Source organism: Eubalaena glacialis, chromosome 15, assembly GCF_028564815.1.
Source record: "Eubalaena glacialis isolate mEubGla1 chromosome 15, mEubGla1.1.hap2.+ XY, whole genome shotgun sequence".
Lineage (NCBI taxonomy): Eukaryota > Metazoa > Chordata > Mammalia > Artiodactyla > Balaenidae > Eubalaena > Eubalaena glacialis.
Window position 1 is genome coordinate 58,162,326 of NC_083730.1, and position 24,573 is coordinate 58,186,898.

A 24,573-nucleotide genomic window follows, 5' to 3' on the forward strand; every position below is an offset into this window, starting at 1 on the left:
GTAGCATATTGTTACAGATACTTTGTGAGTTAATTTTTGTAAAAAACATAAGTTTTCATAAAAAAGTATATATTTCATAGTAAATATTCGAAGAAATCATGTTTATGTGTATAAATCAGAAAATACATATACTGCCTGGTTAGCCAAAATACTTCTATTCATCTTTGTATATTTGTCACAAAAGTCATGTCACTGCAGGCAAAGGACACTGGAGAAATGACAGGAATCATTGACAAGGTGCTGGGCATGTGCATGTATGTGCATGTGTGTGCATTGTGTGCATGTGGTGTGTCAACAGACATATGACACCCCGCACCACTGAAGGCCACACACGTACCTTATATGCCTCATCACTGACAGCTTTGATGTTGGCTTCTCTCCATCTTCCTGGTACCCCGTCAATTACTTCTCGATAGTTCACATAATAGCCCGTAATTTCAGCCCCTCCAGTCTTATCTGGTTGCTTCCATCCAAGAACCATTGAGTCACGAAAACTTTCAAGACAAGTGATATCATAGGGTGGAGATGGTGCCGCTGTTGCAATATGAAGAGCTCATGAGTGGACAGAAATGCTTCTATGATTCTACCTGCATCAAACTGTCTCATTGGTGCCACACATGAGGGCACTAGGTCCTGTGGTGTAAAACTAACACGTGACACCAGTAAGTAACTTAGCATCGATTTGGTGTGTGAGGAAAAAAACTGACATGCAGTAAAAACTGCACCGCAATTACTACTCCAAAGATAAAAAGAACCTGCCCACCCCCGACTCCTAAGGAGGAATAAGTTTTGAAATCCTAACAGCAAAATGTTAGTATTTCTAACAATATCCTGAAAATATAACTAACAATATCCGGAAAAATGATCTGTTCCCCATAAGAAGAAATATTTTTCCCAAGATATATATTTTTGTTTCTTTTTTTTCAATACTTTACATATCTTTATTGATTATTTTTCATCCTACTTTGTATATCTCAACTCTAAATTTTAGGACAGAGGTACATGCTACCTCTTCATTCCTAAAGCAATAGCATGAAAAAGTAAGATATTTTTGTTTCTTTATGTGGTTTTGTTTTCATTTGCTCCCTGAGGAAAATGACATATGTATATCAATTTCTGCCTTGATTTGCTTATTAAGTATTTCTATATATTTCCAAACAGTTAGCATTTCACCATTCAGGTACATGTACCCTTGTGAGACCTTACAACAATATAGGTTCTGTCTACACACAGAAAAACATCATATACTGGAGCTCAGCTAAATGCCATGTTAAAAATTTTTTTCTAGAAACAGGAACAATCAGCCATGTGATTTTTCTCTTAGTGTAATACTTTTTGCTGCATTATTTTAAACCTGATGCTGGATTATTATTCATATGGCACAAAATACTACATAGCTGCCACTGTGTTTATTAGTGTTTAGTCAGAAAAATACTTGGATGTTGTTTTAAAAGTCTGTCTTCATTTATGTGGATTTGCTGATGAAACTTTCACTCAACTACTGAAATTATGTTTTTTTGATAAAGAAAGAGAGGGTGGGGTGGTGGAAAGAAATCCACCAGATGTGCAATAACATTAAAAAGAATTTTCTGAATATTTATTTGGATTATCAGAGATAAAGGAACTATCTCATTCTTATTCAAAAAGATTCTCAGAACAATAAAGATTTTAAAAAATAAAATACGGTTTTTCTCTCTTCACCCCATCACCAACCTCCTTCATTCTTTACATTTTAAAGAAAAGCTTTCTCACTCTCTCTCTCTATTTCAGAGCAATGTTGAATATAAACTCTCAAATGAATACCCTATCTCATCGTGAGTTGAAGGGGTGAATAAAGGTGTCAAAAAAGTAGAGGAGGTTACAGAAGTTAGGGGTGGGATATATATAGGGGATGGGTGAGAGGCATGATATGATTTACCAGTATATGCTTATCATTTCATTTTTATTTGATAAGAAAAACATTGTCTCCTAGAATATATAAACCACAAATACCAAATATCCTAATCAGAAAATTCTGATTACTGATAATTAGTCTTTCTATTCTAATTCTGATTAGGTAATTAGCCTTACTGATAAATAGTCTTAGGTAAATCAGTTCTGGGAATGTGGATCATATATAATAGAATATGTGATTACAATGCCCTGTAAACTTTTCATGACAACTCAAAGAGATATTGTTTCTTATGTTTATTTGAATTAAATGTGAAGGTAATTTGAAAACCTGAGGATGAAAAACAGAAGTTAATAACCATGATCCTGATAGAATGTTACTTTTTTGTGAAATATTTTTCCTATCCATTTATTACCAAACACGGATATTTCGAAGGACCTCCCATAGGCTATGAGTATCAGATCCTTCCCCCCTCATATCTAACTCTCTCAGCAAAATGAGGCCAAAGGTGTGTCTGCTTGTTAAACCAAAGAGACTCTATAACCAAATTACTTTAAATATTCTATCGTCATTAAGCACAATGAATTATGTGTCAAAGCCAAACCCCTATAAAATTGTTTAATTACTCATTAAACAAAAGTATTACAAATGGATAACTGAAAACATAAAATTAAGAATGAACACTGATGAAAGTGAACACAGATGGAAGAATGTGATCTGGACAATGAGAGGTGAGGACACTGATGGAAACAGACAGGACGCTTTTACTGTTTCAACTCTCACCTAGATCCTTCTTTTTCAGAGGGTCAGACTTACTTTTCCCCTTAAGAGCTGCTTTCTGTAGTGGTGGGGAAAGCTCTTCCTGAACTGTTTCACTTACTTTACTCACTTCTGTTTGGCCCAGGTTGTGAGAGCTACTGGGTAGTGAAGGTTTGTTAAGTTTGCTACCAAGCAGAGCATCTTTCTTAAAAGTTGGCTGGGAGGTGTCATGCATGCCTCCCCTGGAGCCTGTTAGTCCAGCTGGTGTATCACTCAGTTCAGGCCACACAGCTGGAGACACTCCTCCCCCTACAATTGCCAGATAACAACAGAAACACTTTGAACCAGGACACAGTACAGGTTGCTCTTACTTAATAGAACAAACGAGAAAAACATTAGCACCACAAACAGAACAAAAGCAATCTTGGTTTAATGGAAATCACTTGGCTTTGCAAGAAATATGGAAAGCATACATTCCACATAACTTACACCAAGGAAGCATTTCAACATTTCCATATTTTTGAAATAGAAGAAATGAGAACAAAAAAACCACAGACAGAACAGGACCATTTTGATTTGCAGGACCCAAGTAAATATAAGAACAAGTACTTCTCAGACATTTCTTGAGAGAGCTCCATTATTCAACAGAATGGGGGGAAAAAGGACCATAAAGTGCACAGGAGACAAACATTGAAGATCTTGATTATATAACAATTAGAGTTATGTACCTTACTGATATAGTAATGGTCTGTACCTCCCAACTTCAAAGAAGCATGTTCACTATGTCCTTATAATACAAACATATTATAAGGAATGTTAAAAAGTAATATGGGGTGCTAACTGAAGACAACTGATATTAAATAATCTTTCTCTTTAAATTCATGCTACTACATCACAGATTTCAATTTAATTGCCCTGAAATACCTGGGTCCCTTTCCCACCTTGAGATTGGAAGGTACATCACTGTACATACATTTAATTACCTTATTACTGGTTTTATTCTGTTGGTTACTTTGTCAGCAGACGTGAAACATATCAAGCAACCACACACATCTCGCACGAATTTTAGCAGTTTATAAAAAAGCAGGTTAACGTGCTGTTACTGAGAACAAGCCAGGCTCTGTCGCAGATGAAACGGCTTTTAGGTATGAGATGCTCTGTGTTACGGGTGATATACCACCTCATGGAATTGGATGGCACCTCATATTCCCGGGATGAGTAGGAAGTTAGAATGGAGATTCACACAATGGGAAATATCTGAGGAAACTTGGACTGGTGAAGATGAAAAGGCTACAGATGCACAGAATCTGGATAAGTGATGAAGATCTGTAAAATGACAGCTATGGAAGGTTAGAGGTCACCTGGAGTCAGAGACAATGATCATCTGAGGATGGAATCATCGAGCAGTATTAGAAGTTTTACACAATTTCTGGAGAGGATGGTATCTTTCGTTGTAACTTAGAAAGATTCATTTTTCTAAGAACTTACCAATAGCAGCTTTTACTTCGATTGCTTCTGAATCTTGTGAATATTCACTAACTCCAGCTGCGTTAACTGCTTTGACCCGGAAAATATAACTCTGACCAGTAGTCAATCCATGACAAGTAAACCTGAAAGGAAAGAAAGTTGTTTTTCTTTTTGTTTTTTTTAATTTTTATTTATTTATGGCTGTGTTGGGTCTTTGTTTCTGTGCGAGGGCTCTCTCTAGTTGTGGCAAGCGGGGGCCACTCTTCATCGCGGTGCGCGGGCCTCTCACTATCGCGGCCTCTCTTGTTGCGGAGCACAGGCTCCAGACGCGCAGGCTCAGTAACTGTGGCTCACGGGCCCAGTTGCTCCGCGGCATGTGGGATCTTCCCAGACCAGGGCTCGAACCTGTGTCCCCTGCATTGTCAGGCAGATTCTCAACCACTGCGCCACCAGGGAAGCCCGGAAAGAAAGTTTTAAAAAAACTTTCCCAGGAGGAAGGTTAGGGAAGTTTATTGTTAGCTTAATGGAATGATCTGGCTTTATGAAAATGATTCATTTTCTAAAAGGAAGAAAAAGATGTAGAGAGATGCAGGTAACATATGTACATTAAACAAGAAGGCACCTCAGGCAATTTTCTAAATTCACTCTGTCAAACGATGAGGAGTCTTGGCTATCCCCTGAACAAACACCCTACCCTTTTGAGCCTTTGTGTGCTTATCAGTAAAATGGAGATAATAACGCCTACATGGTAATTTTTGTGTGAAGATTGACCATAAAGTATATACAGCACTAGGGGGGCAGGGAGGGATAAATTAGGAATTTGGGATTAACAGATACACACTATTATATATAAAATAGATAAACAGCCCTTGTTTATCTATCTGTACTGTACAGCACAGGGAACTATATTCAATATCTTGTAATAACCTATGACAGAAAAGAATTCGAAAAAGAATATATATTAAACAGAATCACTTTGCTGTATACCTGAAACACTGTAAACCAACTATACTTTAATTTAAAAATTAAAAATAAATTTAAAAACTTAAAAAAAAGTATATATAGTACCTATTACAGGGCCTGGCTATAGGAGGCATTTAATAAATAATAGGTGGTATTAATAACATGATTAATGACTATTTCAGGGATATACTTATAGCTGTAAGGCACTGGCTGCCCTAGTCATAGAGGCCTACTCACTGCCTCCCTGCATGCCATGGAAGGTACAATTACTTGAGAAATTGACTCCAGAATTGTCATTTGCATTTAAGGGTCCAATAATGAGGTGTGAATCCATGGGCAGTTTCACACATAAAACAACCCCACTCTTTAATAGCTGTTATGGCTATAAAGAAAAACTGTTTCATGAATCACTGTAACATTCTAATCCATCCTGAGGACTATAAGGAGAGGAAATAACAGGTCTGCTAATGACTCTATCACTATTAGCATGTTGAAATATTTAATAAGGGCAGTCATAATGTAGGCCAGCTCAGTTCAGTAAACATTTATTAAGCACTTCAGTGTTCCAGACACTGAGCTAGGTACTGAGGATACAAAGATGAATAAAAAATAGTGCCGGCCCTGGAGCAGCTCCGTTCTATTTATGGAAAGGCAGACTCTGCCTACCCTCCATGAAAATTTCTAAATAGTCCCCAGAAAATGTGGGGAACTCAGAGTAAACGTGAAGTACACAAACAGGCTAAATGAATCTCTTGCAAAACATATTGCCTTCTCCCGTTAACTGGTTTTTCTTCATTCTCTCCTGTTCCGCAAAAGGAACGACTCGTACTCTGGGGGTCCTTGGACATAGAAGTGGCCTAGTCAGAAGCTGCCTAACAAGCCTGCTTGACAATTGGGGTGGGGTGAGTCTCCTCTGAGGTTGGTCCTAAATCAAAGGAGACTCAGAATTTGGGTGCAGGCCAGAATTCATCATCAACTTGCAAAGCTGGTTGATAAAATATTCAAAAGCAAGAAAAAATAACCCTCCTCACATTAGAAACAGACACAAGAAGACAGCAAAGTATTCTGAATGTCTTTATTTTGGTGTTTGTATCTCCTCAGCATTGGATTTAACCATACTGATGTTCAAAATTTGTAAAATGTTGATACTTTTTTCTGCTCATTTAAAATGCCTGCATAATTTATGACACTGGACAGCTACATGAACAAGAATCAAACTGGACTACTTTCTCACACCATACACAAATATAAACTCAAAATGGATTAGACTTAAATGCAATATCTGAGACCATGAAAGTCCTAGAAGATAGCATAGGCAATATGCTCTTTGACATTGGTCTTATAATATTTTTTTGGCTCTGTCTCCTCAGGCAAGGGAAACAAAAGCAAAAATAAACAAATGGGACTACAGCAAATGAAAAAGCTTTTGTACAGTAAAGGAAACTATCAACAAAATGAAAAGGCCACTTACTGAATGGAAGAAGACATAAGCAAATGATATATCTGATAAGGGGTTAATATCCAAAATATTTTTAAAAAGCCTCATAAAACTTAACATCAAAAATCCCCCAAACAACCCAATTAAAAGATGGGCAGAGGATCTGAATAGACATTTTCCCAAAGAAGACATACAGATGGCCAAAAAGCACATGAAAAGATGCTCAACATCATTAACCATCAGGGAAATGCAAATCAAAACCACAATGAGCTATCACCTCACACCTGTCAGAATGTATATTCTCAAAAAGACAAACAACAAGTGGTGGCAAGGATGTGGAGGAAAGGGAACACTCATGCACTGCTGGTGGGATGTAAATTGGTACAAACACTATGGAAAAAGAGTATGGCGGTTCCTCAAAAAATTAAAAATAGAACTACCATACCATCCAGCAATTCCACTTCTGGGTATTTTTCTGAAGAAAACAGAAACACTAATTCAAAAAGATACATGTGTCCCTATATTCACTGCAGCATTATTTACAATAGCCAAGATATGGAAGCAACCTAAGTTTCCACTGATAGATGAACGGATAAAGAAGATGTGGCATATATATACAATGGACCATTACTCAGCCGTAAAAAGAATGAAGGCTTGTCATTTGCAACATGGATGAACCTAGAGGGTATTATGCTAAGTGAAATAAGTCAAAAAGAGAAAGACAAATACCATATGATTTCATTTCACTTCTATGTGGAATCTAAAAAACAAAACAAATGAACAAACGTTAACAAAACAGAAACAGACTCATAGATATAGAGAACAAACAGTTGTTTGACAGAGGGGAGCAGGGTCAGGGGTGAGTGAAATAGGTGAAGGGGATTAAGAGTTACAAACTTCCAGCTACAAAATAAATGAGTCATGGGGATGAAATTACAGCATGGGGAATATAGCCAATAATATTGTAATAGCTTTGCAATGGTGGCAGATGGTAATTAGACTTATCGTGGAGATCATTTTGTAATGTATAGAAATATTGAATCACTATGTTGTGCATCTGGAACTAACATAGTGTTGTAGGTCAATTATACTTGAATTTAAAAAATGATAATAAGGGACTTCCCTGGTGGCCCAGTGGTTAAGACTCTGCGCTTCCAATGCAGGGGGCACGGGTTCGATCCCTGGTCGGGGAACTAAGATCCCACGTGCCACACGGCATGGCCAAAAAAAAAGTAATAAATAAAAATAAAATAAAATAAAATGCCTGGTTAATTTATGTTCGCTAGAGCCTATTAGATCCTTGGAATCTAGTATCACACTGGGTATTAAAACCTGAACAGAGGGTTAAAAAGGACAAACAGCATAAAGGGAAAGAATCAGAAAAGAGCTATGAAATGATCTCTTATCATAGCTGGCATGGTGTGTTTCTAAGTGTTTAATATCACTAGTAATCCTTTTTTCAAATGTATGGCCGTAGACATGTTCAATTTTAAGTTCATCTGGATATTCAGAGCATAATGTTTTTAATAATCTCCCTGTGTTGGATGCTTGTGCTGCTGTTTGGGTCCATGGCTGCGTTTCCTTTCCTCAGCCCCTGTGGCTCCAGTGTCACACCCCCACTCCTCCCCTCCCACCCTGCATATTGCGGTTACCTCATGCCCTTCACGGGGTTGTTGTTGCAGGGCTCCCACTTGCCAGAGCCAACAATGCTTGACTCTATGTAGTACCCGACCAGCTCCTTAGCATCTTTGGATTCCTCCCACGTAACGACAACTGATGTGTCTGTATTTCTGCATGGGATGATAGTGCTCGGGGGCTTGGGGATGTCTGAGAAAAGAGGGAAATGATGGTCAAGCCCAATGTGGTTTAGAAATTCATTCTTATCACATACGCACAGACATGCACACACATATATAAATTTTACACTAGTAGTCACGTCAAACACACAGTTCTTTTATAATATATTTGTTAAAGCAGAAAGTTTTTAAAAATATTCTAGTTTGGGAGTATAATGAGAAACTAAACACCCAGGAACATACCAACCCCTTCCAGAAAAAAATAATTAGCAATACTGTTGAAACTCCTGGAGAAGTGTACTTTTCATAATAATTCATAATAATGAAAAATTTTAATGTATCAGTCAAGTACAGTCATCAATTACATTTATAATATGAAAAAAGGATGTCATGATTTTTACTTTTGAACATATACGTATTCCAATAAGATTCTTGCTTCGGAATCCTCTCTTGAATTGAAGTTAAATAAGTTTACAGAGGCTCAGTCAAACTCTATACTTACCAAGTTTGTCCTCGACCGTGGTCACTTCCGTTGCCTCGGAGGGCTCACCAACTCCTGCTGAATTGGAACAGCGGACTCGGAAACGGTAGGATTTCCCCGCAGCCAAGTCAAACAGAGCAAAGCGGGGAGACTTCACAGGGAGCTCCGTGTTCACCTGCTGCCAGTTTTCTGTTCCTGCATCACACTGCAGCCAGAACAGTGGAATCCATTGAAAGCACAGAAAGAATAAACTGGAACTCTAAGCCAGGCATCTTGAAGTTCGTTTATCTGCCAACAAACTACTACCTGTTACGCAAGTTGGACTGCAAAAGAGATTTGGGGGAAATGGGGTAGGAAACATCTGAAGTACACAGGATTATCTAAATCAAATATGGCTGTATTGTTGAACAAATATGCTGCTTTAATACTTCACTTCCTTTTTAACTAAATAAGATCATTGGTCTACTTCCAAAAGTCCTTAATTTATTTAGATGATAGTTTGGGGTCAGATACTTTTCTAATTCTTAGGGTAGGTAATTAAATTTAATATGCTATGTTAGATACTTAAATTTCCATTATGTTGTTATGAACTGTGTTATTTTCATTGCGTTTTATTTAATGTCTCATAACATCATGCAGGTCTGTGCTCATATACCACCTCCTCAGAAAGGCCCACTTGATCACCCTCCTTCCATTACCAATCTGAAAGCTTTATTTGCTCCTTTCCTATCTCTCTCTATCCCTTACTTACTCTGCTTTATTTTTCACCAAAACACTTATCAACACTTGAAATTAAATTTTTTATTTGTTGTCTCCTTCATTGGAAAGTAAATTCCAGTGAAACAAGTTCAGAGAGCTGTCTTGTTCACTGCTGTACCCCAGAGCCTGGAATTGTTATCTAGCACATAGTAGATAATCAACAATTTTTTTTTCTGTAATGAATTTTTCTGAACTCTGAATGCATAAAGTTAGTGTAAGATAAAGAAAATGTTCTTTTTTTGCCCATATTTTAGAATAAATAATGGGGAAAACAAATTTAAAGATATTTTATCCTTGAAATTAAATTGATCTACAGTGACTTTGAAATCCCTGAAAGAAGGATGTGGTGTGTATTTGAGCTTTGGTACAGAACACAGTAAGAAAACTATCAGCAGTCTTCAGTAATCCTTTTTCCCTAATATTCTAACTTTCAGCTCTGCCCAAGGTAGCAGAAGTGACTTTGCTCCAGAACTTCTGAACAGTTTTAAGAGACTTTTCTGGAAATCCAAATCTTGTGATAGACTGACCAGTTGTCAAGAATGATAAATTTGGGGGACAATAAGTTTATTGGTACATCACTCAGCATAATCTTCATTGACTTGAAATGAGAGGCAATACGGTATGGTGAAAAGAACCCAGAGGCATCGATTCTGGTCCTAGCTTTGGTAACAACGAGATATGTGATCCTGGGAAAGTCACATGAGTGTCATCATCTGTAAAACAAGCAAATTTGACAAGCTAACCTCTGAAGTCCCTTGCAGTGCCTTTTATGATAATGTGTCAGTTGTGTGTGGGAGGGTAGAGAGGATAAATTCCCCCAAACAGTCAATCTGCTCCCCACTGAGGGACAGAATTCTCCCAGACTTTTTATCCTTTAGTTTATGGCTTTGATTCATTTTGACATCTTCTCCCCTAGGGAACACATAAACATTTATCCGTCATTTACACTTTCATAATAAAAATAGTAGCTGCATTTCAGTGTGCTAAGAACTTTACCCCATTGTAACTCTTTAATCCCCTCAACTGTGCTCTGAAGTAGGTACTGTGGAGGTAATATTGTGTGATTATTGAGGTTTTCCAGAGGAGACTTAGGCTTGGGAAGGTTGAAAGGCAGTGATGTATAAGAGCTGGATATATGGACCTGAGCCAGACTGCTAGGGTTCAAATCCTAGCTCTGTCTCTTCCTAGTTGTGTGATCTTGGGCAAATTATATACCCCATCTATGCTTCAGTTTCCTCATCTACAAAATAGACATAATGTAAATGAAAGTATTTCCCTCATAGGATTACAGTAAGAATTAAGTGAGTTAACACATGCAGAGCTTAGAACAGTATCTGGTCCTTGTAAACATTAGCTATTTTCATTCCTTTGATAGAAACAGAGCTACCAAGTAATACAATCCTTGCCTCTGACATGACCAGACTTCTGATAGGGGAATGAGAAAAAGAGCTGAAAACATAAGACATCTGAGGAAAAATTGGGGGGCTGAAAAGAACACAGTAGGATGGAGGGGTTGGCAGTGCTGAGACCCGATTTATCTAATTCCTCTCAATATCAACCATTTCAGAGCTCACAGACATGGCATAACTGGTTGCAAGCCTGTCACCATGACAGGCAAGTTCGTCCTTTATGTGCAAATCCCAGGTAAAGAGTTCCATGAAGAAATGCAAGCACAGGGGTAACCAAAGAGGCAGCACTGCTGTAGGCGTGAACATCCTGGGGATGGAAACTCGCCACAGGACGAGAGCATGGGAACATCTCCCTTATGATAGAAGTGTATTAGATAGAAGTGGTTCATCAGAGAGAATCTGAGACTTGGCTCAGGAGAACGGTCTACCATTTGGATAGTTCCTCTGTAAATGTGCCCCAGGTCTCTGGACGTGTGCTGCTCCCCTACTACCTCAACGTCCTGGCCCTTTTGTCTGTCTGTGGTGCCTGTACAGGCCTCTTTACCCACGCCGCACTCATAAATGTCCCTTCTGTTCCACACGAACAGGTGCAGTGCTGGAAGAACATTTAAATTTTAACCTGGCTCACGTATTTAGGTCTGGAAAAACGACAGACTTTCGTGGAGAAATTCAAGTTTATGTGACCAGAGGAGATGCTCAACAGAAGCTAAAGTTGACTCATCTCAAGAAAAGGCCTCGGTAGTAGGTTCTTACTGTGTCATTATTCTAAAAAAGATGGTAATTACTGTCACAGAGCTTATTCAAAACTACCTTCATGTGGAGCATTTCAAAAGGATTCACTGGGGAGGGTGTATTAAACACACCAGGAAATGAATGTTTATCACTCTTTGTCTTGTCCTCTATTAAAAAAAATAGAGGGAAAAAATTTTTAATCAAGAGTGCCTCTCAAGTTATATTTTATTTGAAGCTAATATCTAGAAAATATAAAAATTAATAAAAATATAAAATTTTAGTATTATTTTGGTAAAATCAGACTTTCTTTGAAGATGTCCATATTACACGTTGAAGAGATGATCCACTTATTGTTACAGATTTGTTAGGGATAAGAAGCAAGTGAAGAATGCTCCTCAAAGATGTGAGTTAAATGTCCTCATCAAAGAAAAGTATAATAATTAATAAAGGGAAACCACAGACCCTAGTGTTTTTAGCTCCAGTATAATTTTCTCAAGAGCTGCTAATTAGAAATAATTAAAAGGCCATAAAGATAGTTGAATATTGCTTTTATGTTGTTACCTAATTTGCAGATGTTTGCCTACACCTATATTCCTATGATATCTATTCTCTTGTAATAATTGTCAGGGAAGGTGATCTAATAGGTGTTCTGAATTTGAATGATCAGAGTAGCATTAAAGGTAAAAGAGAGGACTTTAGGAAAACTAATAGAGCTCCATAATATTTTTGCAAAAAAAAAAAAATGACCTTTTCTATGATTTTGCTATGAAAGCAAAATGTAAATGACACCTTAACATGCTATCACAGAATTTTATAAAAATAAAATATAACAAAAAAGTACAGTTGTTTCATTCATTGTTCTAAAACATGGTGCATAACTGCCAATAAAAATGTTCTTACATACAAGATAAGATAAACTTATTTTAATTTTTTAAAATTATATCCTAATCAAAACCTTCTTAACAATGGATTTTGAACCTCAGTTTCAGCACATTCTCTTTAAATGCCCTTTTCCAGTACCAATGATCCCTTTAGGCGTGGACTTCCTCTGCCCACCCCGGGCCCTGTGCCTTGCCTGGCAGGTGCTCTCCTGTGCACTTGCAGCTGGGGTAGCTCCCCCGGATAATGTCTTGTCCAGGTCTTGCTTTTCTCCATTTTCTCAGCATAAATACTTATTAGAACTCCCCTCAAATATGGGTATAGGATAGATTCACATATAATTCTCATCATTCCACCCATTTTAGGCCTTCATTGTATGCTGCCCTCTCCAAGATAACTACAATATAATTGTAAGATACTTGAGGGAAAGAACTAGCCAGTATCTTTCTTGATTGTAACCCCTGACCCCACCCTCCCACCGACACTTAGAGTAGTGCCAGCCAAGCTCGAGGGAGCACGTGAGGACTTTCTGTCTTCACTCTCGCAGCCATTTGAAAATACTGTAACTTCTATTCCTCTCGCCCATCTACCCTTCCTGCAGAAGGACAAGTGCAGAGAGATGAAAAGGCATTTCTAGGGCAAGGGAGACAGAAAAAGTGTCAAGAAAACAGTGTCACAGAGGCAATCTACAGTTTCAGGAACATTTCTCTTCTTAGAAGCGTTATGAGTTGGGGTCTGTGGACCTTGTAGGCGTCTATGGGTGACCCTCAGGGATCCATAAACCCCCTGAACTTTCAGGCAAAGTTCTGTGTGATACACATTTTTCTATAGAAATAGTTCACAGTTTATAAGAGTTTAAAAAGTTCAGGACACAATAGAAATTTAATCTCTACTTCCTTAAAGAAATCTTGAGGAAGTGGCAAGAGGTATAATGTTGATCCCAGAGTCTTACCTTTTCTACAAAGTACAGGATGCCCTCATGGCCACGCTGACGGGGGGGCTTCCAGCTCAGCACCACGTAGCTCTGTGTGGCCTCGATGACAGAGAGGTCTGTGGGGGGCCCAGGAACAATACCCTCTGAAAAACAACAGGGAAGAATGAGGGGCACACACTTGGGAAGCCCAGGACACTCAGAGTCACAGAGGGAGGAAGAGCTAATTACTGCTCCACAGTAAAAAGAAGTACCTTGTCTCTAAAATTCTTCCTAAAACTTTCATTCATTCATTCATTCATTCAAAGCCACAATTTTACTTTCTTTGCTTGACAATTTTAATTGCCTTACAGTCCTGAAAAACAGTAGCAATGATACAAGTTATGTTTTCTGCACATCTTACTTTTTTTTTATAAATTTATTTTATTTATTTATTTTTGGCTGCGTTGGGTCTTTGTTGCTGCGTGCAGGCTTTCTCTAGTTGTGGCGAGCGGGGGCTACTCTTCATTGTGGGCCGTGGGTTTCTCATCGCGATGGCTCCTCTTGTTGTGGCTGGCAGGCTCCAGGCACGCTGGCTCGGTAGTTGTGGCTCATGGGCTTAGTTGCTCCATGGCATGTGGGATCTTCCCAGACCAGGGCTCGAAGCCATGTACCCTGCATTGGCAGGTGGATTCTTATCCACTGCGCCACCAGGGAAGCCCTTCTGCATATCTTAAATCAGCTTTTTGACAGAATATCTTTTCAAGTATGCTTGGGTGGCAAACAACCTTGGAATATAGAAATAGTATATCCTCTAGGTCAGAGAGCTGTTTCTGACCAGAATAGTAAAGATAATGTCTTTCTCCAAGAAACTTTGAGTAGGTTGGTGAGCAGCTCCCTTCTAAGACTGCGGTTTTCTAAGGGCAAGCTTTCTCAGCTATGACGCAGATCTCTGAGTGGGCAGCGTCCACATGTGTGGCTCCACATCGCCCTGTGGGGCTCAGGAAAGCAGGGGGACCAGTGAGAACACGAAGCTCATGCTGTCTGCTGTGTTGTGGGCAACAGAGCCCTTTCTCTCTGACCCGGGAGTCTCATGCCTTTTGTCAACATCTATGAAACTGCTATGAAACCTGCTGGCTCGTAAGTAGGGTAAAGTTTTAGACCCTCCACAGTTCTTGACGTTGGAGTGGCCCTTCCATGTGAAACAACTAAAATAATGAGCAAAATATATGAAATGACCATTTATAGACATTGGACATCAATCATCATAGGACAATGATACCCCATAGCTGGAAAATTAGGTGAGCCCTACCACTGTTCCAGCTTACTCTCTGGAGGGAGTTTCAAGGCAGCAGCTCAGGAAGAGAAACCCAGGTAGAGCCTGGCAGTCTCCCTGAGTGGAGGAGAAGAAGCTGGAATTCCAGGGAGGGCAAAGTGTGCACAGAGAGAGTCATGGGGAGGAAAAGGCTTCACAGAGAGAAAGGCTTCAGAGACTTGAGGGGGTCCCTTTGGAGTATTTACCTGAGTATTGATCAGCACATGCATACAAGGAAAGCACCTGAGGCCGGGAACACCCACACAAAAGAACTGGAGGGAACAATTCTCAAAGCTCTCAAAGGACCTGGGAGAGTTCATGTTCCCACCAGCCAGACTGGAAATCTCCTAACTCATGGGGCATCCGGTAGAGTACTCAGAAAGGTAGTACCTCTGTAATTCAGCCAAATTACGGCTACACTAAAGGCTGCTCTGATTCCACCAAACAAAAGCAAACCTTGAAAGAATCTAATTGTTTCCCCAGAACAAAGCTCAAGAGTATTTATAGAAATAAAAAAATATCCAGCACCAAACAACATAAATTCAAAATGTCTGGCATCTCATTAAAAAAAAAAAAATGACCAGGGAATTCCCTGGTGGTCCAGTGGTTAGTGCTCTCACTGCCGAGGGCCTGGGTTCAATCCCTGGTCAGGGAACTAAGATCCCAAAAGCCACGAGGCACAGCCAAAAAAAAAAAACAAAAAAACACCAAGTATGCAAAGAAGCAAGAAAATACAACCCATGATGAGGAAAAAAATCAATCAATGAAACAAAACTAGAAATGTCACAAATGATAGAATTAGTAGACAAGGACATAAAGACAGTTATTATAAATATATTCCATATGTTCAAGAGGCTAAAGATTAAAGATGATAATTAAAGACATGGAAAATATAAAAATAATACAAATTAATTTCTAAGATGAAAACTACGAAGTCTTTTACAAAGAATACATTGCCTGGAATTCACAGTAGGTTAGAGGCTAATGAAGAGAAGAATAGTAAAATTAATGACATAGCAGTAGAAAGTAACACAGAAAGAAAAAAAGACTGAAAGGAAAAATGAACACAGCATCACTGAGCTGTGGTTTCAAGAGGCATGTAATTGGAGTTCCTGAAGCAGAGAAGAGAGAGGGGAGTATAGAAAAAAATATTTAAAGAAATAATGTGAAAAAAATTTTCCAAATCTGATGAAAACCATAAATGCACAGATTCAAGGAACTTGCAAATGCCAAGCACAAGATATGAAGGAAACTACACAAATGTACATCATAATCAAATTCCTAAAGCCAGTGATAAAGGGAATATCTTAAAAGCAGACATGGGAAAAAAAATACATTACATACAGAAAAACACAAATAAGAATGACAGGAAAAAAAATGATAGCAGTCATTCTTACAGTGCAGACCTATATTACAATGGACCAACCTCTAAAGAAAGACTGTCAACCTAGAATTCTATAGCTGGTGAAGATATAGTCCAAAAATGAAGACAAAATACAGACTCTTGCAAACATACAAATAATAAAATAATTCATAACCAGCAGGACTGCTCTACAAGAAATATTAAAGGAAATGCCTTAGGTGGAAAGAAAATCACATCAGATGGAAATCCACATCTACACAAAGAAATAAAGAGCAACAGAAATGGTAAAAATGTGGGTGAATACTGAAAACTTTTTTCGTACTTTTAAAATTTCTTTGAAAGCTTTGTGACTGTTTGAACCAAAATAATAACATCGTATCATAGAGTTTATAATATATAAACAAATAAAATACATAACACCACCACCATGGCTAGGAGGGGTAAATGGAATGATACTGCTGTAAGTTCTTATACTACATGTGAAGTAGGATAATATTACTTGAAGGTACGTTGTCATATGATGTATATTATAAATTCCAAACTACTATAAAAGAAAAAAATAAGTATAGCTAATAAGATAACATAGATAAAATGGAATAATAAAATATATTTAATCCAAAAGAAAGTAGAAAGAGGGAAAAGAAAGCAAACGAATAGAAAACAACTAGCAAGATGGTAGATTTAAATGCAGCCATATCAATAATCACATGAAATGTAAATAGCTCAAACACCCTAATTAAAAGGTAAAGATTACCAGATTGCATAAAAAGGCAAGGCCCAATTATATGCTGCCTACAAGAAACATGATTTAAATACAAAGACACATAGGTTAAAAGTAAAAGGAAGGAAATCATATGTCATGCTAACACTAATCAAAAGAAAGCTGGGGTCGTTATATTCATATCAGACAAAACAGATTTCCAAGCAAAAATGTATTACCGTGGATAAAAGGAGTCACTTCCTAATATTAAAGTGGTCAGTGCATAAGAGGATATAACAATAAAAATGTTTATGCATCTAATAACAGAGCCTCAAAACACATAAAACCAAACCTGACAAAACTACAAGAAGCATTTAAATCCACCATTTAGTTGGAGATTTCATCACTATTTTATCAATAATTGATAGAGGGGCTTCCCTGCTGGCACAGTGGTTAAGAATCTGCCCGCCAAAGCAGGGTACACAGGTTCAAGCCCTGGTCCGGGAAGATCCCACATGCTGCGGAGCAACTAAGCCCGTGCGCCACAACTACTGAGCCTGTGCTCTAGAGCCTGCGAGCCACAGCTACTGAAGCCCGCGTGCCTAGAGCCCGTGCTCAGCAACAAGAGAAGTCACCGCAATGAGGAGCCCACACACCGCAACAAAGAGTAGCCTCCGCTGGCCGCAACTAGAGAAAGCCTGCATAGCAACGAAGACCCGACGCAGCCAAAAATAAATAAATTAAATAAATAAATTTTTAAAAAATAATTGATAGAATGAGTAGATAGAAAATCACGAAGAATAGAAGACTCAACTGAAATCCCAGCAGGTTTTTTTTTTTGTAGAAATTGATAAGCTGATTTTAAATTCTACATGGAAATGCAAAGACTTAGAACAGCCAAAACAACTGTGGGGAAAAAAAAAAAGATTAGAGGACTTATACTACCTGATTGCAAAACTGTGAAGCTTTAAAAAAACATGAAGCTTATAAAAGCTATAGTAATCAAGACAGTGTGGTACTGGTGTAGAGAAAATAAAATTGACCAATAAAGATTCCAGAAATAGATCCACAAATATACAATCAATTGATTTGGACAATGGTGCCAAGGCAATTCAATGGGAAAAAAATAATCTTTTCAACAGATATTGCTGAAATAACTGGATAGCCATATGCAAAATAATAATAATAACTTAGACCCTTAATCTACACAATATAGAAATAATTAATTTGAAATGGATCATAGATTGAAATGTAAGAGCTAATGCTATAACATGTCTAGAAAAAAAAAAGGGGGAGAATATCTGAATGAACTTGGATTTGGCAAAGATGTCAGATATGATGCAAAAATGGCAAATAAGCACATGAAAAGGTGTTCAACATTATTAGGGAAGTGCAAATTAAGACCACTATACACCTACTATGAAATACCACCATGGTACAAAACACCACTATGCACCAATTAGAAAGGCTAAAATTAAAAAGACTGACCATACGACGAACTGGTTACAGTGTAGAGCAGCTGAAACTCTGGACTACTGCAGATGGGAATGTAAAATGGTACAACCATTTTGGAAAACAGTTGGCAATTTCTTTAAAAATTAAACAAACATCTATCAGATGACCTATCCATTCAAACCCTGGGTATTTATCCAAGAGAAATGAAAGTGTATGTCCACAAAAACACTTAACAAGGAGGTTCATAGAAGCTTTCAATGGTGAAGGTATAAATAAATTGGAATAAACTGATACATGCATCAATATGGATAAATCTCAAAATAATTATGCTGAGTGAAAGAAACCAGACAAAAATGCGTATGATTCCATTGATCTAAAATTGTGGACAACACAAACGACAGTGACAGAAAGCAGATCAGTGATGGCCTGGAGATGAGGAAGGGGCAGGAGGGAGGTATTACAAAGGGGTATGAGGAAATTTAAGGGTGATGAATAAGTTCATTATTTTGATCACGGTGATGGTTTCACAGGTGTTTGCACATGTAAAATTGATCACATTGCTCATTTTACAGACATGCAGTTTACTGTATGTCATTATACCTCAATAAAGCTTTAAAAAAAAGCGATTCTCTGACAACATAAGTTACTTCATGATCTCCAAATATTTCAGAATGTTCTTTCCAAAACACTTAAATAATATACACTGCAGCCTCCACAATAAAAGCCAAACTGCATAGCAGAGCACTGGCACTACTATCTGGGGAAAACGTGGTTTTTACCTGTTGGTTCCTCCTCAGTGACAATGATCTGTCCAGTCCAGGGTGCTGAGGGGCGACCTGGCAGAGATAAATACAAAAATCAGAAACATTCACAAATGCAGTTCAGCTGCACTGAGAAATTGGTAAACTGGCCAGATTAGTCCCAAATGGGTTTGTTACTAGTTTACTTATGTACCTTCTTAGTGAGTCTTACCAAGCATGCACATGGTATTTTGGGGAGAGGGGGCACAGTCTCTGTTCTCAAACAACTCACAATCTGCTAGAGTCCACGTTTCCGGAACTGTACTGACACAGGCGAGGTAAACAGCCTGTGTTCATACACTGTTCCCCATGTATCTCCTGAAACACGTAGGCTCTCTCACCCTTCTTGAGAGATAGCATTTAATTGGGAGAAACCTTTCAGGAACAATTGTAAGCCGGGCCGTTATTTATGTCATAATGAAGATGAAAGAGGAGAGGGGCGCTGATCCTGCAGTAAAGCTCAACGAAAGCGATTTCTTTCCATTAATTTTGAAAGTGTTATTTACAAAGGAAAGCAGTTTAGATCCCGGGTAAGGAAAATGAGTGAGACAGGCAGTATAAAGTTAAAGAGGAAATTCATTTCTGTGATATCAGAAAGACATCAGAAAGAGAGAATGATTCAACTCCTGCTTCAAGTGAGGGACTTTTCACCAGAGTGTGTGCAAAAACAGAAAGGTGATAAGCAAGATAACTCATTTTCAATCCCAACAAATCTTACTTTCATTGAAATTTATTAAAGAGGAGTAAATGAAAGTATGAGATGGAATTAGGAAAGAGGGAGGGAAGTTGGACAGTGGGTGAAAAGTGATTGGAGAGTAATCAAGGAGCCTGATTAGAAAAGTCTCCAGAGAGAAGGTGACATTATTTTACTTAGATTTTTATGATGCCACTACATGTACTTAAGGTCAAGAATAACACTGAAAATGTTATAAATGGCATAGACCAGTAGTCCTCAACTAGGGTGATTTTGCTCCCCAGGGACATGTGGTAATGTCTGGAGACAATTTTGATTGTCACCATGGGGGCTGGGGGGGAGGAGGGTGGGGAGGAGGGGGTGGGGGGACCATAGGCATCTAGCGAGTAGAGGCCAGGGATGCTGCTAAACATCTTACAATGCACAGGACAGCCCCCTACAACATAGAGTTACCTGGCCTAAAATGTCAATAGGGCCAAGGTTGAGAAATCTGGTATAGACTGAAATATGAAATTCCAACAATTCTTTTAATGCCATTTTATGGACCCTATTATTAAGGATGCCGTATTGGTTCCTATGAAACAAATGCAGAGCATAATTCATGTACCACAATTTTGACATTGAGACTTGGAGGCTAAATATATGAAAAGATTATTTTTGACTCTCTAACACAGAAACCCGAGTACAGTTCAGACACGATGTGTCGTAAATGTGTTTTTCCTTTGATATAAAGAAATTCACAGTGTTGAGTATTAATGGTCTAAGGGATAAATTCAAGATTAAGAAAACTACCTTACAATTTTAAGAAAATGAACCGGAAAGAAAAGTATATTTGAACTGTGCTAATAAAATGAAAAAAAAAAACAACCTCTCCAGCTTCTTGGTTTTCATATTTCATTTCAAACACAATGCCTGGAACTCAGTCAAATAAGGCAAAGTTTTCTGAATCAAATAAAAATAACATAAAATAAAGCCCTTAGTGAACAGATGAGTCAAAAAACAAATACTTTTTTGTTTTTGTCTTTTTTTCCCCTGGATTTCTCTGATCAGTAAAGGATTTCTTATTCTCTTCTCCCTCTAGTGGAGGGTGGAGGGATAACCTTGCAATAGGATCTATTTCAGGCATATAAAAAAAAATTCAAGATGATCCTGAAAAATGAAAAATGCTTACTTTTAAGTCTAGCTTTCTCAGCTGGATCCAGAGCAGCCACAGGCTCGGAAACACGAGAGGGGAGACCTATTCCAGTTTTGTTCACAGCTCGAACTCGGAATATGTAAGAACGACCTTCTATCAATCCAGTGACTGGGAAACGAGCAAACTTCACAGGTGTGTCATTGCACTGAGACCAGCTGTCTGTGCCCACCTCACACCTAAGGGAGAGAGAGTGATGGACAAAATGGAAAAAAACGGAGCTGGAGGAATCAGACTCCCTGACTTCAGACTATACTACAAAGCTACAGTAATCAAGACAATATGGTACTGGCACAAAAACAGAAATATAGATCAATGGAACAGGATAGAAAGCCCAGGGATAAACCCACGCACCTATGGTCAACTAATCTATGACAAAGGAGGCAAGGATACACAATGGAGAAAAGACAGTCTCTTCAATAAGTGGTGCTGGGAAAACTGGACAGCTGCATGTAAAAGAATGAAATTAGAACACTCCCTAACACCATACACAAAAATAAACTCAAAATGGATTAGAGACCTAAATGTAAGACCGGACACTATAAAACTCTTAGAAGAAAACATAGGAAGCACACTCTTTGACATAAATCACAGCAAGATCTTTTTTGATCCACCTCCTAGAGTAATGGAAATAAAACAAAAATAAACAAATGAGACCTAATGAAACTTAAAAGCTTTTGCAAAGCAAAGGAAACTACAAACAAGACGAAAAGACAACCCTCAGAATGGGAGAAAATATTTGCAAACGAATCAACGGACAAAGGGTTAATCTCCAAAATATATAAACAGCTCATGCAGCTCAATATTAAAAAAACAAACAACCCAATCCAAAAATGGGCAGAAGACCTAAATAGACATTTCTCCAAAGAAGACATACAGATGGCCAAGAAGCACATGAAAAGCTGCTCAACATCACTAATTATTAGAGAAATGCAAATCAAAACTACAATGAGGTATCACCTCACACCAGTCAGAATGGCCATCATCAGAAAATCTACAAACAATAAATGCTGGAGAGGGTGTGGAGAAAAGGGAACCCTCTTGCACTGTTGGTGGGAATGTAAATTGATACAGCCACTATGGAAAACAGTATGGAGGTTCCTTAAAAAATGAAAAATAGAATTACCATATGACCCAGCAATCCCACTACTGGGCATATACCCAGAGAAAAACATAATTCAAAAAGACACACGCACCCCAATGTTCATTGCAGCACTATTTACAATAGCCAGGTCATGGAAGCAATCTAAATGCCCATCGACAGACGAATGAATAAAGAAGGTGTGGTACATATATACAATGGAATATTACTCAGCCATAAAAAGGAATGAAATTGGGTCATTTGTAGAGACGTGGACGGATCTAGAGACTGTCATACAGAGTGAAGTAAGTCAGAAAGAGAAAAACAAATACCGTATATTAACGCATATATGTGGAACCTAGAAAAATGGTACAGATGAACCAGTTTGCAGGGCAGAAATAGAGACACAGATGTAGAGAACAAACATATGGACACCAAAGGGGGAAAGTGGTGGGGTGGGTGGTGGTGGTGGGATGAATTGGGAGATTGGGATTGACATATATACACTAATATGTATAAAATAGAGAACTAATAAGAACCTGCTGTATAAAAAAATAAATAAAATAAAATTCAAAAATTCAAAAAAAAAAGAATCTTACTAGATTTGTAAAAAAACGGTGCATTTACATAGAGGGATACTTTTACAAAGGTAGATAGTTATGTTTTTAATTAAAATACAGATGCATATTTTTAAAAAAAGGATATATCTAAAACTTCACAGTTCATCATTATTCAATGATGAAATAACGAGGAAACATTTAGTGTACGGTTAAATAAAGTATAATCTATTATAAATATTTCTCTAGTTGGTATTGAGCCCAGTAGGCATATACTTACTTACTGCTATAAATATTAAGTTTAATCCACCTTGGTACAAACCTGTCATACTACAGTGGCATAGATTATCTGCCCCTAGTGGTTTTTACAGTCAGGGTTTATTACTCAAAAATGGAAGAGAATTGGAGCAACTATTTGAAAAGAAACTAAGTCAGACAATAATGTATTTAGGTCAATAATCTAAATTTGTTTCTAAATTGGCCAAGCTCACTGGATAATTCACTGGATATGTAAGACCCATTTACTATAAATATAAAGCCTCTAAGTTTTGGAGAATGTAAACAGCAACGATTTGTAGATAAAACACAGTTTAATACTATGGATATTTGTTATTTCTTTGTCAAACTTGAATCCTGTGATATAAATGAGATTTTGTTAGTATTCTTAGAGTATTATTCTTTAAATTAATTAATATTCTTAAATTACTGACATACTAAGAATATGGACATTAAGTATATTGAATACCAGCTATTTCATTTCTAAAGTGGCCTCTATTAGGTGAACAAATTCATAATATTCTTGCCAAATTAGTGACTTGGGTTGGTAGTACAATTCAAGGATTATCTTTGGAATTTAGGTAAACAGGTAGGTATGTGTATATACATATATATATACATACACACCAGACAGAGACAGAGACACAGAGAAAAGAGGGAGAGGAGACCAGTAAAGAAAACACTTCACCTAGAAATGGTGGGAGAAATCAAGCATGTGTCTCTATGGCCAAATCACTTTAACTGAAGTTAGACTAAGTACTAACATATCAATAAAATATCCCAGAATAGGACTCCCTCCATCCACAGCCGGCTGTTTCCAAGAGATGGTGATATAATCTTTGTTAGCATCCAAGGACACCACATCCAAGGGAGAGGCTGGAGCTCCTTCAATCTCTGCATCAGCATCTGTGGGGATACAGAAGGATCCTGTTAACCCTCTCAGATGTGGTCTGTCAGCCCCAAAGGCCAAGGTCTTAGTGCAGACATTTCTTACCACACCACCGCAGTGGCTATATCTTTGGCCCAGTTGAGCAATCTTCAATTTTGTTATTTGCTTTCCAAAATAACAATGTGTGCTTTTCACCATCAGTACAAGGAACATTATGCTAGGAAGGGCTCTGAAAAGGACCCATGACCTCTGCCTCATGGCCCTTGCCTGCCCAAAATGTTCTAAAAGAAAATAAATAAGGACACGTTGAGGACTGCTATCAGAAAAGTCTGATATAAGTTATGTCAGGAAGTCTGTTCTTAAGATAATTATTGTGCAGTGTTACTCGGAAACTATGAATGGCTCCAAAGGGGAACAAACAGCCCCTTCTGTCACCTTCTAGATACATCCACAAGAGAAGAAGAACCAAGAAGCTTTGCCCATCCCTATGCTGGGACCACCATTTTGGAAGACAAACAAAAACATTCATTTTAATTAAATGTTTGTTCCCAAGCTGCAGATCCTTGCGAAAGTAACTCTGATGAAATAGCCACATCTGAGCTTAGTTTATCTGAGTTTAGTAAAAGTCTAAGATTATACAAGAAACAGAGTTCAGTGACTGTTCATGAAATGGGATCCTCTGACAGTGGGTCCCCTCAGCAGTGTGTGCACAGATAAATCAGTGACTCAGGGGTGTTTTTAGGAGGAAAGGAAGGGGAATGAAAATA

The 24,573-nt window shown here is 38.0% G+C and overlaps 1 protein-coding gene across 1 annotated transcript in view; it reads right to left on the reverse strand.

Moving 5' to 3' along the window:
* MYOM1 (myomesin 1) overlaps positions 1–24,573 on the reverse strand; it is a 138,271-nt gene that overhangs the window by 54,302 nt on the left and 59,396 nt on the right. The window contains exons 12-20 of the mRNA XM_061170465.1: positions 23,682–23,823; positions 20,983–21,182; positions 19,097–19,153; positions 13,527–13,651; positions 8,817–9,000; positions 8,171–8,345; positions 4,139–4,260; positions 2,675–2,959; positions 338–534 (exon numbers count right to left, since the gene is read on the reverse strand). Of these exons, the coding sequence (XP_061026448.1) occupies positions 338–534; positions 2,675–2,959; positions 4,139–4,260; positions 8,171–8,345; positions 8,817–9,000; positions 13,527–13,651; positions 19,097–19,153; positions 20,983–21,182; positions 23,682–23,823 (1,487 nt within the window). The remainder of the gene's footprint in view (positions 1–337; positions 535–2,674; positions 2,960–4,138; positions 4,261–8,170; positions 8,346–8,816; positions 9,001–13,526; positions 13,652–19,096; positions 19,154–20,982; positions 21,183–23,681; positions 23,824–24,573) is intronic.